The 16,673-nt window shown below is 30.4% G+C and overlaps 1 protein-coding gene across 1 annotated transcript in view; it reads left to right on the top strand.

Annotated features, from left to right (window-relative positions):
- Window positions 1-14,945, top strand: part of LOC143056390 (rho guanine nucleotide exchange factor 10-like protein) — a 52,033-nt gene extending 37,088 nt beyond the window's left edge. Inside the window, exons 13-22 of the mRNA XM_076229482.1 lie at window positions 175-254; window positions 744-892; window positions 1,434-1,686; window positions 2,395-2,480; window positions 3,301-3,413; window positions 3,946-4,208; window positions 4,697-4,872; window positions 6,949-7,091; window positions 7,601-7,775; window positions 8,468-14,945. Coding sequence (XP_076085597.1) covers window positions 175-254; window positions 744-892; window positions 1,434-1,686; window positions 2,395-2,480; window positions 3,301-3,413; window positions 3,946-4,208; window positions 4,697-4,872; window positions 6,949-7,091; window positions 7,601-7,775; window positions 8,468-9,453 — 2,424 coding nt within the window. The 3' untranslated portion in view covers window positions 9,454-14,945. The remainder of the gene's footprint in view (window positions 1-174; window positions 255-743; window positions 893-1,433; window positions 1,687-2,394; window positions 2,481-3,300; window positions 3,414-3,945; window positions 4,209-4,696; window positions 4,873-6,948; window positions 7,092-7,600; window positions 7,776-8,467) is intronic.
- The last annotated feature ends 1,728 nt before the right edge of the window (window positions 14,946-16,673 follow it).

The following is a 16,673-nucleotide window of genomic DNA, read 5'->3' on the forward strand; positions in this document are numbered from 1 at the left end:
TAAACCCTTGAATTTCATGTCTGAAAAAGTGTGACAACCCTGTTTTAAGGGTATATATTATAAATGTTTTGGAAAACTTCTTCAAAAATTATCTAGGATTGCCTTCATCTATTCAAAATATTCCTCATCTAATTATATAATTTGAAAACTGAATGATTTGATTTTTTTTTATAGGAAACGGGGAACAATAGGACAAAGGTCAGAAGACTGTTCCTTACAGATGCTTATCTTATCTGTACCACTGTAACAACCAGGTTTGTTTGTTTTAAAACTATCAGATTTGAATCAGTAATAAAAATAAAAAAGGTTCAGCAGAAAATACAGAAAAATGAAAAAAATATTTCTAAAATTTTGCTATGAATGCATGCTGCAATTCCAATATATTGTAATATCAATAAACTCTGCTAAAACAATCAACATAGAGGTCAAAAGTAGTCTATCAACAGAAGAATCTACTGTTCTAATTGTATGTACTTGGAATTATTTTTGATGTTTGCAATAGAAATCCAAAGATTACAAAAGTAATGTTGTAAATTTTGGGGCTACCTACATATAAGTGGTTTTTCAGGTCATATAATGCAAGTCAAGATTGCAGTTCAGTCAATTGATAAATATAAATGTTTGAATTTGTATTTGTTTTGTGCAAAGCATTAGATATACCAAACAGAAGATTTATTTGTTAAAAATTTTGATATCCAGCTTAAAGGTCATTACTAACGGTTGTTACTTATTTATTTTTAAAGGGAACAGGATGGAAGACCAGTGGATAGGATAAGATCAAAATGGGCTTTACCTATATCAGAACTGGAACTAAAGGACAATGCCATCTCTCCTGAAATGTCCTGTTCTGTCAAGTCTAATGGGGGCATACTAAGTATACATACAAGAAAAGGTAAGAAAAGAAATAACTGCACTTGATTTAAAATATATTTTTTTGAATATAATTATATGATAAAAAAGAGTTTTATTATACAAAACTTTATGAATAAGATCAATTCTTCAAGGGATTTTGATTGTATATTCTGAAGACAGGCAGAATGGTATACTAGTTTACCTCTGTTTACAAATAATAAGTACCGGTAGGTATAAAAAAAAATGTAGGGAGAACTAGAAGTTCACACACAAATAAAGAAAAACATGTCGTGTTACATGATGAGGAGCTTATCATTCCACTTCTCCTTATGTTATAATGACAGGGGCTTTATTTGAAATTCAGAAAAGACTTAAAAAATAAAAATAGAAACTAGTTAAGGACTGCACCAGTTTTTCTCAGGAACTACAAATCAATGATTCCTCAAATTTTTTTTATAAAAATTTTTGTGAGCATGCTTTACCATTTGATTTGTTTTCACCACTAGTGAAATTACATTAACCTAATATTTATATATTCTTGATATAATAACCATGTATGAAATCCATCTGATATTTTTCAGAATCTATTTACCAAGAAACTGATCCTCTGAACCTTCAGACTGACCTAGATGATATGGTTTATGATTATAATATATTAAGCCAGATATCATCCTTAGTGTCTACTCTGAAATGTGCCCATGATAATCTATCTGAAGAAACGTGTTGTGAAGTTATCAGTGACCTACAGAGAAAGATACAAGTTAAAAACCAACAATTACAGATTATCAATAGTTGTACGGTTGTTTTTGAACATACCAATGCTACAAATAATAAGTAAGTATATAGAATGCAGGAAGAAATAGAAGTACACACACAAATAAAAAAAATGTCATGTGTTACAGGCTAGGGTCAGGGGTTTAAAATTATGCAGGTTGCATGTCCCTTTACTTTTATTTCCAAATATAGACCTTCAATTACAAAGTCAAGGACATTCAAACAGACTATTGTGTTTATGCCCCATTTATAGGCATTATGTTTTCTGGTCTGTGCCTCCGTTTATCCGTCTGTTTGTTTGTTTGTTCGTCCTATCGTCTGTCAGTCCCGCTTCAGGTTAAAGTATTTGGTCGAGGTAGTTTTTGATGAATTTCAAGTCCAGTCAACTTGAAACTTAGTAAATATGTTCCTTATCATATTATCTTTCTAATTTTAATGCCAAATTAGAGATTTTATCCCATTTTCATGGTCCACTGTACATAGAAAATGATAATGCAATTGAAAGTACAAATAGCGAGTGAATGTTGCAATGAAAGTTAATATCAAAGCAAAAGTTAAATTCAAAATATGTGTTCTGTATTTTATTTATGCCTGTATTTGAAACCTTTTGTTTACAAAAAAAAGTAAATCAATTCTTTCAAAATTTACCAATACCCATGAAATCCACAAACATTGGTATCCCAGGAATAACAATGAATCCACAGTACATAGTAATTAGTGATATACATCTGTATGTACACCACTATTATTTACACATATATATTACAGGAAAGAAAGATATACATTCCAGACTATTTCTCCAGAACTTAAACAAGAATTGTCTACAGATTTCTTACTATCAAAGCTTGCTCTAGGTAAATAATTATTGAAAACTTAAATCACATGTCAAGAGTCTTATTGTCTTGAAAGTATTATTATGCTGGACATTTTTGTTCAAGCTTTCAAAGTATTGTACAACAGAAAATTATTGATAAATACTTAAGAACGTTTAAAAAAAAATTAGAATATGAAAGTCTTTACACATGATAAAACAGCAAATTGGACCAATAATCAAACAAATACAAATTATTATTGCTTAGCATGCATTGAGAAAAAGTTATAGATATATTCTGTACAGTTTCTTCCATGTCCACGTTTAAAAGTACAGTCTTCAACATGAGATTATACCTATTCCCATCTCAAGTCAAATTTGCAAAAAAATAGGAAAAAATAATTTTATTAGAAAAGTTACAGATTTTGATGATGATTAGCAAAAGGGTTTTACAGACTGACCAAAAACAGACTTACATGTCTTTGGTAAAATCACAAAAATACTGAACTTCGAGGAGAATTCAAAACAGAAAGTCTCTAAATAAATGGTAAAATCAAAAGCTAAAATACATCAAACCAATGGATAACAACTGTCATATTCCTGACTTGGTACAGACATTGTCTTATGTAGAAAATTGTGGATATGGCTTGCTAAACCTCTCACTTGTATGACAGTCGCATCAAATTCCATTATATTGACAATGATGCAAGAAGAAAACAAACAGACATAATAGGTAAAAATCTCAAAAATACAGTAGTCAACATTGTGTTATAATCTTAATCAATTTTGACATGAATCATCACAGTAAACCAAGTTATAATTGGAAAATAGTGATTTTTAATTCACAAATATTTGATTGACAGATCCTATCAACAATCCGTCATGGACATCATTAAGCCTTGGAGAAGATGTTACTATGCAACCAGCTTTGTTTATGAAACATTTACCAGTAGATATGCCTAGATATTTTACTAAGGTAAGGCAAAAACATTTAAACAATCTTAAAAATAGATTACTGATTTAATAGTTTCTTTTATTCTCCTAGACGTTTAAAATTAAAAAAACCACAAACCCCCAAGTCTGATATATTTACAATTTTACATATTTGTAACTGATAAAAATGAGTTCCACTTATGAAATCCTTATGATCAATCTTTATTATACTGTAAGGATGTGTCTTGTAGATTATTCAAAAACGATTGATTGTTTGTTTGTGTTTGAGGCCACTTGTAGAACTGTTAGCTATTTTATGGTGGCAAGGTTTTTTTTATTGATGGAGGGAGCCAGAGTGCTTGACCAACCGTCAGTCTTTCGCAGAAAAAAATGGCAACTTATTTTAAAAAACAAAAAAGCTAACGAAAGAAAAATAAGAAATAAGCAATACAACCCATATGAATCTTGAAAACATTTTTCATCAATCTTCTGACACAAAAGTATAGAAAATTATTAGTAAATATCTTCACCAATAGATTATGTAGATTTTAAACGTTTAATTCCACTAATTTTAGATGAAGTGTGCTGTGCCTGTGTATCTGGCATCACATGGATCATCAGATATTGGCATACAACATTTATGGGTTGTTATGACAACAGACTTGAGAACACAGGTAGCACTTGTATCAGTACAGAATACAAGGCCATCATTGGTTGAGTCCTTTCAAGCATGCAGTGAAGAAGTGGTAGCCGTGGAAACAGTTCCAGGTTATGCTGTCAAGGAGAGTGGTGATGCTTTCATGGAAGATACTGTCTGGATGTCTACTGTCAAAAAAGAGTAAGTTCTATATAAGATGGACTTAAATCTAAATCTAAATCAACAATTTTCGAGTTCATTGCAAATCTGTCTAAAACTTTTGTTTAATAAAAATGATTCATGCGTTTAGGGGCGTCGTCACATCCGTTCCTTTATGAGCGATTGGTGGAAAAAAGATAATGCTATATTGCACGAATTATTCGGCAAATTAAATTCTTATAATTGATATTCAGCACTGCTATCATAAGGGAATTGTGATTAGGTACCTATGGAACAAATATTATTTCTAGTTTATCCTGCACAATGACGATCACTAACATGCTTGATGAACATTAATAGTGCAGGGATACAGGTGATCCCCTCTATCTGGTAAATGACGTCACAAAGATACTGTCCCAACAAATACTTAGATGATGACTTTGCTGATAAATAAACCTTAAAAAACAAAACTGACATTGTTTCTTAAAAAAAAATGAAGACTATTAGCAATATATTTTTTGTCATTTCAGAGTGTTGATATTTAGTGTGTTCAATGAACAAGGATTACGAGATCAGACAAAACTGAATCGTGTTCCAAAGAAAAAATTTCACTGCCATGGTATTGGTCAACAGATACATTATACGATAGAGCGAGTATTTATAGGAACAGACGAAGGGGTACTGGTCATCTATGACAGAGATCAAGGTATGTCTTGGTCAAGAATAATCCAAATTAGTTTCCATGTATAAAACTCTCATCTTATGTTTATTGACAGCTTTTCATAAAAAGAAAAAAATTCTAACAGCTGTACATGGTGGAAATCAGTAGATAACTTTCCAAGTTGTTATTATGGAACACTAAGTATGACCAATTTTTGCAATTCCAAATTTAAGGAGAAGGGGCAATAATGCCCTTGTTTTGCCCAAATATTACTTCAAATTTAAAGGTCATCATAGATATACTTAAATGTGTCATAACTTGACTAAGGTACCAGGTATTCAGAAAATAAAAACAAATGTCACGTTTAACAAGTTACCATGGCAACAAACCATGAAGAAATTTGTATATTATGCAAAATTTCTTGATTTCCTTGTTTTTCATCAAATTTTAAGTATATTTTAGATTGGCAAAGTATGTGCGCAATACAAGAAACAACTTTATATTTGGTATGATTATGTCAATAGTTATAATAAAGCTTCTCTGAAATTATTTTGTTGTTTCTTGGCTGTACAAAGAAAGATGGAAAACTGCACATAAATTCTGTATTTTTCATCATTTTCGTGAAAACGGTAACATATTATGATGTATTTGTGACGTTATCAGATAAAAAATCTTAAATTTTTCATTTATATTTCTTGATTCTATGTATTTCCAAACAATATGTGCAAATTTGAAATAGTTGTCAAATGTTTTATTTTCTTGGGCCAAAACTGGGCCTAAATGCCTTCTCCTTTAATAACTTTTTGTCACATTATAAAGAGCATTTTAGATGAAAAATTTTTAAAAAATTATCAATTTTACTGAAGCCATTCCAATGAAGACCAATAACTTAACACTTATTTGAATATTGGTTGTAGGTTAAGATGATATTTAATATAGTGAGTAAAATGACTTCTGAAATGGGAAAAGGGTTAGCAAGTAGATAGTTTGTGTGTTGGTAAATGTTTTCTATTATAATTTATTGCTGTCTGGTGAAAATACTTTATTTAAGAAAAAAAACTGAAGTACACAGTAGACTTGATCTTCATTTGCCTGGGATTTTTTTTTTTCAAATACTTTGAATTAATCAATTGAAAGTTAAAGAGCCTTGAAAACCAGTGTGTAAAACCAAATAGAAATGACATGTTTGTTTTAGAATATTCTTGCAAAAAGTAAAATCTAAAATATACTGAACTCCACGGAAAATTCAAAAAGGAAAGTCCCAAATCAAATGGCAAAATCAAATGATAAAACACATCAAAGGGACGGACATCTGTCATATTCCTGACTTGAAACAGACATTTTCAAATGTAGAAAATGGTGGATTGAACCTGCTTTTATAGCGCTTAACCTCTCATTTGTATGACAGTCGCACCAAATTTCATTTTATTTACAACGATGCGTGAACAAAGCAGACATAATAGGTAAAATAGTCAAAATATGGGTACAGCAGTCATCACTGTGTCACAATCTCAAAACAAACAAATATTTAACAAAAAAAAAACAAAAAAAGCATCTATCAAATTTAAAAACCACATGCATTGTTTTGCTTGTTTGACGTCGTAAAAAGTAAACGTCACATATGAAGAAATATAAAATAAAATTTCTATCAATACACAATTACTCAGTCTGTGTGCTAGGAATTATCTCAATTGTTAAATACTCAATCAAATAAGGTCTTATCTTGTTTTTACCATTAATGCATAAAAAACAAATCAGCATTTTTTTCTGAAAAAAAGAAGAAAAGATAACAAAAACTGTATAAATAAAAAAGACCATAATGCTGATTGCTTTAAATTAACTTTCAAAGTATGAAATAGAAACAGTTAAATTAAATTAAATCGAATTAGCTTTTGCCTCAATATAGCCTTTTTGTGCTAATGCGGCGTAAATTAAAGCAAAAAACAATCAATCAATAAATCAATCAATCAATCAATTAAAAGTGTTAAAATTAGATTTTCTCATTGATTTTATAGGTTTATGCTAATATAAAAGGAATGAACCATTCTAGTTTATTGTGTAGTTTGGTATTTAACAAATAGTCTTCATTAAACTTTGTTAATGTATTGCTTTATTTTTTAGAGGGTGTATGGAATTTTGAATCCCCCAATGTGGTACAGTTGGCCTCCAGTCCTATAAATAGTATCATTACACTAGATGAGGAGGTCTGGGTGGCATGTGGACCACACATATACATTATACCTGTGGAAGAATCTTGTTATTTGGTAAGTCACCTTGATATTCCTTTCTTTTAATTAGATATAGAATATGTAGTATAAGTGCCGATAAGACAACTTTTCATCCAATTCACAACCCATAAAAGTAAACCATTATAGGTCAAAGTTGGCAAATGAGCTTTGCTCTACACTTAGGGTCAGTTTTCAGTTAAATTTTACAACAAACTTCATCAAAAGAGAAACTGTGAACAGTAAAAAGATCAACAAATTGTAGTCTGTAATTTTGGAGAGTGACAGTCGTTCAAGATGCCCATTGATCAGGATGAGCTGCACATCGTTACACCCTACTGTTATTCTTGTTAAACAAGATCAATAAAAGACGTACTGGTCAAGTTTATAATTACTTGAGGAAATAGATAATGGCATAATATAGAAATCTACATTTTAATAATATTATTTCTGTAAGATTAATCAAACTCAAAATAACTAAGACCATACTTTGTAGCCCTGACATACGTTAATGATTATTAGTAATGACAATTTTTGTATCTTTTTAGGAGCAGATAGAAATGTCTTGTAAAGATGGTGGTGACATTTCCCACATGGTCAGATCTGGAGTGGGATTGTGGATAAGTCATAAAGGCAGCTCTTCTATACATCTTTATCATATAGAAACCAAGAAACAAATACAGGAAATTAATGTGGCTCAGTCTGTTAATGTTCTAGTCCAAGGTAATTCAGGGTTTGCGATGGGGTACCATGCATGATGAGATTTTGTTATTGAACGAAACTGTCTTATTTATACTTGGCTTTGTCAGACATTTGCATGTAAAGAAATGTTGAGACTGACTCAATATGAAATAAGAAGATGTGATATGATTGCTATCTGTCTACCAAAGTCCAAATATTGTGGATTTAAGCATGTTACTGTATGGTCTTCTGACAATGAGCAAAATCCATACCGTAAAGTCAGCTGTGAAAGGCCCTGACATGACTAAAACTTCAAAGAATTCAGAACGAAAAAAAATTGATTTAGGAGGAGTCATCTAGTTTATGTTTTAGTCTTTTGTAATTATGAAGGGTAGATAACTCGCTGCACCTGCTGATTTATACTTGTAACATGAATTGTTATGATTGTAGAGTTGGACACAGCTTGTGAAACTTATTGAAAATATTACTGTAGATTAATAAATTTATGATTTTTTTTTACCTGTAATGTGAGTGGTGCATTTAAAATTTAATCCAACGCATTTATTGTGTTGTCTAAACTTAAATATACATTTCTAACAGAAAATCTTTTTTGACCAAATTATAAAAATACTTTAGCAGAAATTGGTATTTACATGTTGCAATGATTTGAATTAGAAATATTTGTTTTTTTTCTAAACTTATACAAAACAATAAAAGACATCCTTTATTTTCAGCCAACACTGACCAGTCATTAGGACAGGAAAGCAGTTGTGTTATTAGTAGTTTAATGGTCAGTAAAGGGTTCCTCTGGGTTGGAACCAGTTCAGGCATACTTTTGACATTCCCACTGCCACGTCTCAAAGATGGAGTCCCAATAATTAGTGGCAGGCCTTTTGTGTCATATCATGGCCATAATGGACCAGTCCAATTTTTAATTCCAATTTATTGTGGGACTGTAAATTTGTGGCATAAAGCCAAAGGACTGGATTACAGTACTGTTGATTTAAGGAGACAGGTTAATTTGGAATCTGACAAGAAACCATTGGCAGATTTGAAACAATGTGAATCAAAACGTCATTCCAGTAGTGATTTGGAAAAAACAGTATCACAAATCTCTTTAGAAGGAGACTATATAAAAATGACACATAAACCAACGCCACCGGAAAAACCTCCAAAGAATTCAAAAACAGGGGACAAGACTTTAGGAGGAGTTGACAAGGAAAACAGATTGTCAAGGTCGGCAGACGATATAACAACACTGCTGCCTTCTAAAACTGCTGAAGTGAGTTGTCAAAGGGGGAAAACATTAAAATACCCTACAAAATTAGCCTCAAGGCAAAATATAATGAAAACTTTAGATCCATCTATGGGTACTGGTGATGACGATGTCAATGAAGTTTACAGAGACTTGATGAGAAATGAATCGATGACATCACCGGTCAAACCAGTCGTTGAGAAACAAACCAGATCATCTATGAGGAAACCATCCTTCAACTCTTTTAAACTAGGAAGTTCTAAAAACAGGAGCACAAAACATGCTTCAGTCAGAGTATCAACAGATGAGCCTAAGTTACGTGCCCTTGATACATTATCAAAAAGGGGCTGTAACTCTGTTATGATTGTAATGGGAGGAGATGGTTATATTGATTGGAGAAAAAAATCTTTGTCTGCTTTTAAGAATTTAGAAGCTGCTTTAATAATATGGCTTTATAAGTTTTGATTATAAATACAAACTTTTCTTACCAAAATGTTTTAATTTATACAGTTGATTCTGGTAATAATGGTATAATCTATATTGAGTTTTATGATTTGTGATTAATCTCAGAAGATTCAATATACACTGTATGTCGATCTACACTCTTTGGTCTTTGTTAATATCTTCCATGCAGGGCTACTTTTTAGTTGACTTAATTATTTGTACATGAATATCATTTTGAAGGTTCCTCAATAAATGTTAAGTTTTGGTCATCAGGTCAGTTTCACAGTAAGTTTAAGTAATAGGTGAACAATACTCTTTCTAATCAATCATTTAGAGATATGCAAGTCTAACTGACAGGATTCTGTTGACCTGGACCTAAGTTTCTATTTTATTTGTAAGAGCTCAGCTTCATGATTAAGACAGTTTCTCAATTATTGTAAGTAGCAGGTCTGCTTACTATTTGACCTATTGTCAGATGTACATACAATATATCAGGCAAAAAGGATTCAAATGTCCTTGACCTCATTAGAATGGTCTATACAGCGATACAGTAAGCAGGAACCATGATCTTAATGATTTGAAACACACATTTCAATCTTATTCAAGATTTTTTTTAGTGTCTACTGTGGTCTTATATAAATGATTTTCTAAGTATCTTGTGTATATTACTGCTATAGGTTGCTTTTCTGTTTTTGTTTCAATCCTGGCTGGCTGACCAGATTATTTTTTTTGCAGACAAATATCTAGATGCTTAAATTTTCTATAAAATAAGTTCATATATGTTTTTTCTGATAAGCCTTGTTAATTTTTCACGAAAGTCATAAAATTGAATATTTGGTTATTATGTCTAAGCACATTTTCCAACAGTGGAAAGTGTTCATATTTTTATGTCATTTTAGCCTATTATAGCATTGAATAGGACAATACTTAGATGTTTGTACCTCTTTGTGAAATATTTTTGTAGATTCCATCCCAAAATGACTTGTAATGTTTAATATAATTGACTGCCTGTTTTTATTCTCACTGTCAGTTTTTTTTTTTAATTTGATTAGAAGAATCTAGCTGTCCAATATTTTGGTTGACTATTTAGTCTTGGCAAGCACCTGTTAAGTTGTTTATACCACACACTATACTTCACTTGTTGTTCTTACCATAGAGATTACTGATGTATTTTTTATTCAGTATGTACACATACTAATAAGATGTTTTTTAGTGATGAGATATGTTCAAAGGAATACCATTTTTGTTTTAGGCCACAATTAAAAATATTTTGGTTTGCCCAAACCCTACCCAAAGCTAGTGGGTAGGTAGGTAGGCATTTTCTTTTTTTTTCAACAAAAAGAAATTATAGTATCCATGGTTTATAAGTCTTCATGGCTATCTGATTAAAAAAAAACTTCTTAAATAAGTCAATAAAAGATTTTTAGTAGGCAGCTTTTTTCTGGGTAGGTAGTGTTTGGGCAAGCAATTTTTTTTTATGGCCTTAGATGTATTTGAATGACTACTATGCATATGCATATTCATGTCAAATGAATCCCTTTTAATTCAGGACTTATTATTAATGAAATATTAGCATACCATGTCTTACTAAAGGAGAGTATGTTAATAGTTTTCAATTATGAATCTACTTCTCAAAGAACATGGAATTATAGCATTTTGTAAGTCTTTACTGCAGATGCATTGTCTGAGATGTACTTAAATTATTATTGATGATGAAGTTTAGTTTCTGTAACATTCCATGAACAGATTTTATGCTTTTTTTGTTCAATCAATTAGTGTTCAGGTGGTATCAACACCTTGACTAAAATTAATTTGGCTTTTTTAATTTTCATAAAATTTTGACAAAATGTTTAATTTGGCCCTTTGACAAAAAATATAAAAATTTCAAAAAATTTGAACCAACCACTTTATCAGAAAAATTTCATTGGTTATATAGCAGTTTGACAAACACTAATTTTGATCATTGAGAAGCTTAATATTTTTCTAACAATACAATGTGATAACAATGTTAAGCTGATGTTTACAGAGTTATCTCCCTGTAGTGTTAGGTACCACCTTAGGGAGCAGACTGTGGTTAAAGTAGATGGCTTTAAACCACTACTACCTCTTTAATTAGGAAGATTAATCAATGCTTTTGAAACATTCCCCTTTCATTCAGATCTTAATTTATTTCATTTGGTGAATCTTTAAAAGATTAATTTCACATTCATCAATACTTTTAAAACTACCTGTATGTATGCTTTAAATATTTTTTTATTTTCGTAAAAGGTGTACCTAAAGGACTGTAAGAGTTTCAGGGATGTCATTTTACTTTTACTTCAGCATTCTAGCTTCTAGAATAATACAAATAATCATATTTTGTAGACCTTAATAATGCTTTATTGAGTTTAGAACATTACCATTCATCAAACAGTTTCTGATTTGATGTGCATATGCAAGAAGCACATGAAAAACTATCATTCTTTAAAAAAAAATCTCGCATGATCCAATGAATTGAATTAATTATACAGATTACACATAAAAGGTTTTTGATAAGATGAAGTTTTTAAGAGAGATAAATATTTCATATTGATATACAGTTTCTCAACTGTTTTAGTTTGGTCATAAAACCATTGAGAAATATCTGTGTAAGTAGTATTATATTGATTTTATATGCCTAAGTCTTGTCATTAAATTTAGAATCATTTTCAAAGAGAAATATGTGTCGGACAAAAAAGTGAAGAATTATTGGTGAGCTTCATGCCTAAGAAACAATTTTTATTAAAACAATTTAGGGATGCTTACAGTTATTCAGAATAAAATATGTGACATGAAGGCAAGAAAAAACATTATGCCTCATGAACAATTTATAGTTTAAATAAATCAGGGAATTATTGGATCATTACTTCATGGTTAAATGTTTTGACAAATTGATTTTTTAATTGGTAGAAGAAAGAAAACAGTAAAATTTTGTAAAAGTTAGGGTTTGAATTTTGTAAATACATGATATACGGAAATATTTCAAAAACATTTGTTTTTGTCAATTTGTAAATATTTTAATTATTTAGGCATCTTAAATGTAATAACAAATTGAACATTAAATAATTATAGGAATTATAGTAAGTTTATTGTTATTTTGCTTCATCCTTATTAGCATATTTTGGTTTGTGTTACAATACTTTGAAGGAAGAAGTTGATATATTTAAGACTTGGTTTGATTGATATATGAAAAACAAAGAAACATATTTGTTCAATGACTTGAAAATTCTAAGGTATTCTTGTCTCATTCTCAATAGTCCCAAGAAAACTAATGGTTTCATTTTTTTAGCCCTCGTAAGGATGGTGTGTTTTGTTTTAAGTGTTTTTTGGAATTTCCTTGATGTTTATAAATATAAATTGTTGCATCTATTGATTTATGCATTGAGGTTTAATTTCTTAAAGATGCCTTATACACTGTAGTATATACAAAATAATCATATTTTCCATGTTAAACCCCAATGGATGGTAATTTGGTCAATTAAAAATATTGTAATATCAAAGTTGTAAAACAAGCATTAGAAAATTTAAATATTGCAGAAAACAGGACAAACACCTAATTTTGATGAATTTAGAAAAAAGGAATTTGTACCTTTGTACTAATCACATTGAAACAAATATGATTGAATTTATTAAAACAAACTATAGTCTTCCAAAGGATCCTTGTTAAAAGTAAGTTTTGTCTTTTTGTAGTAAATTCAAGTCACTAAGTAAAGGCATATTTGTATGAACAGTTTGTAAGTGATTATTTTGTCTTGATTGAATTGTTAAATGACTTTTTATCTTTTTTGTTTTTAATTTTTAGATATATATGTAGAGATTTTTTTGGGTTTATTTCTTAGAAATACCTAATCTATGTTTTATCAAAGATGTCATTATTTGTTTTATCTACTGTAAGTGCCATTGATTAAGAGTTTAATTGTTATGTTTCATTGTAAGAGAGACTTATTTTCAGGTCGGTTTTCTTATTGTTTAAAGAGAACTTTTGGAATAAACGAATTTGAGAAATAAATACTAACTTTAATTTTAAGACTTAGATACCTAAAGTCTGTTTCTAAGAAACAAAAATTTTAAAATAGAATAAAGGTATATTAAGAATTAAATGCATTTTTTTTTCAACACTAAAATGGACAGAACGAACAATGCAATAAAAAAATGAATCATATTTGGAGGACAAATGATTTATCAATCTAAACTTTTAATTGTTGGTTAAATATGTCATTTATATGTTCATGGATTTAACTGACTTTCCAACATCGAATTAGCATTCCACTTATTTGTTGAAGTAACTAGGCACTTGTATGATACTGAAAGCAATAATGTGTTTTAGTTTTCCAAAGGCAATAAAATATTAATTATATAAATTGTTATATCTTTAATTTGTTACTTTTAGACATATTTTAACATAGTTTTTATTGTAAAGAACAAAGATTTTATATTTATATTAACTGTGATACATATATTAATATAATAATTTTTACTGTTACATTTATAAATATTTTGTATTATAATAATAATTAATGATTATGTTGTTTGATACCTAGCATGAATATTGCATAATTTTCATTCCTGACCAGTATCAGCAATATTGCATTTTGTGTTGAAGTATTTTTATCCATTCATATGTTCGACTCTTTGTTTAGGTGTGGTTAAATTTCTGGCCTTAAGGTCCAACACTTTTGAGTACGTTTTTTGACTGAATTTGGTGTTTCAAACACACATTTTGTACTCTCAGGTACTGAGTAAAGTGGTATGACCGAAAGGCTTTAAGGTTTACGGTAGCTAGGCACATATAATAACATAGTGAACCTGGTTCATAGTCTACAGTCTACACCATAACATAGTCTACAGTCTACACCATAACATAGTCTACAGTCTACACCATAACATGAACTACTGTGGATTCATGTATTTTCATGGGTATCAATTTTCGTGGATTGAGGATAACTTACAATTTTCAGGATATTTGATTTTGTGGTATTGCTATTCTCTGCTTTGCAAAACCCAAAGAAAATTTGTTATTCGTTTAACATATGAATTTGTGGTTCACCTGGATGCAGGAAACCCTCCAAAATTGGTATCCAACAAATGATAATGAATCCACGGTTTCCAAAAATACAGGCTTTAATTTTCAACTAGGTATAAATAGACTCAGTATAGGGCCATGAACACTTTGACCTAAATTTAACGGTTTATTTATCATAATTATCAACAACAAAATTTTGATGATTCCCAATTTTATTATCAAGTCAGATAAAAGTTGTAGTGTCCAAAAATCTAAAAATGGAATAATTTTTCTTTGTGTAGGTGCTTTTTGTCAATATGAGTTATTTTAATTTTACATTAACATGTTTTTTTTTTATCGTAGTTAATTCATCTATGTAGCATGTGTATTCATTAAAAGATCTCTATTATTGCAGTGTCATTGTTGATATATTTCATAAAACAAAATCATTGATTGTTATGTAAATTAGATAATTAAAATCAAATTAAAATAATCTATTTGTTGCTTTTATTTTTAGCTCACCTGGCATCCCGCATCCGGCGTCGTCTGTCGTCGTCCGTCGCTGTCGTCCGTCGTCGTTAACTTTTACAAAAATCTTCTCCTCTGAAACTACTGGGCCAAATTTAACCAAACTTGGCCACAATCATCATTGGGGTATCTAGTTTAAAAAATGTGTGGCGTTACCCCGCCATCCAACCAAGGTGGATGCCATGGCTAAAAATAGAACATAGGGGTAAAATGCAGTTTTTGGCTTATAACTCAAAAACCAAAGCATTTAGAGCAAATCTGACAGGGGTAAAATTGTTTATCAGGTCAAGATCTCTCTGCCCTGAAATTTTCAGATGAATCGGACAACCGGTTGTTGGGTTGCTGCCCCTGAATTAGTAATTTTAAGAAATTTTGCTGTTTTTGGTTATTATCTTGAATATTATTACAGAGATAAACTGTAAACAGCAATAATGTTCAGCAAAGTAAGATTTACAAATAAGTCAACATGACCGAAATGGTCAGTTGACCCCTATAGGAGTTATTGCCCTTTATAGTCAATTTTTAACCATTTTTCGTAAATCTTAGTAATCTATTACAAAAATCTTCTCCTCTGAAACTACTTGGCCAAATTATTCCAAACTTGGCCACAAACATCTTTGGGGTATCTAGTTTAAAAAATTTGTGACGTGACCCAGCCAACCAACCAAGATGACTGCCATGGCTAAAAATAGAACATAAGGGTGAAATGTAGATTTTGCCTTATATCACTGAAACCAAAGCATTTAGAGCAAATCTGACATGGAGTAAAATTGTTCATCAAGTGAAAATCTATCTGCCCTGAAACTTTCAAATGAATCAGACAACGGGTTGTTGGGTTGCTGCCCCGAAATAAGTAATTTGAAGGAAATTTTGCAGATTTTGGTTATTATCTTGAATACTATTAAAGATAGAGATAAACTGTAAACAGCAATAATGTTCAGCAAAGTAAGATCTACAAATAAGTTATATGACTAAAATGGTCCAGTTGACCCCTTAAGGAGTTATTGCCCTTTATAGTCAATTTTGACCAATTTTTCATAAATTTTTGTAATCTTTTACAAAAATCTTCTCCTCTGAAACTACTGGGCCAAATTATACCAAACTGGGCCACAATCATCATTGGGGTATATAGTTAAAAAATTGTGGCCTGACCTGCTAACCAACCAAGATGGCTGCCATGGCTAAAAATAGAACATAGGGGTAAAATGCAGTTTTTGGCTTATAACTCAAAAACCAAAGCATTTAGAGCAAATCTGACTGGGATAGAATTAATTATCAGGTCAAGATCTATCTGCCCTGAAATTTTCAGACAAATCAGACAACCTGTTGTTGGGTTGCTGCCCCCGAATTAGTAATTTTAAGGAAATTTTGCAGATTTTGGTTATTATCTTGAATATTATTATAGATAGAGATAAACTGTAAACAGCAATAATGTTCAGCAAAATAAGATCTACAAATAAGTCAACATGACCAAAGTTGTCAATTGACCCCTTAAGGAGTTATTGCTCTTTATAGTCAATTGTTAACAATTTTGATAAATTTTTGTTAATTTTTGTAAATTTTTAGGAAATATTTTCCACTGTAATTATTTGGCCAAGTTCATTATAGATCGAGATAATTGTAGCAACAAGAAAGTTCAGTAAAGAAAGATCTACAAACACATCACCATCACCAAAACACAATTTTGTCATGG

Source organism: Mytilus galloprovincialis, chromosome 13, assembly GCF_965363235.1.
Source record: "Mytilus galloprovincialis chromosome 13, xbMytGall1.hap1.1, whole genome shotgun sequence".
Lineage (NCBI taxonomy): Eukaryota > Metazoa > Mollusca > Bivalvia > Mytilida > Mytilidae > Mytilus > Mytilus galloprovincialis.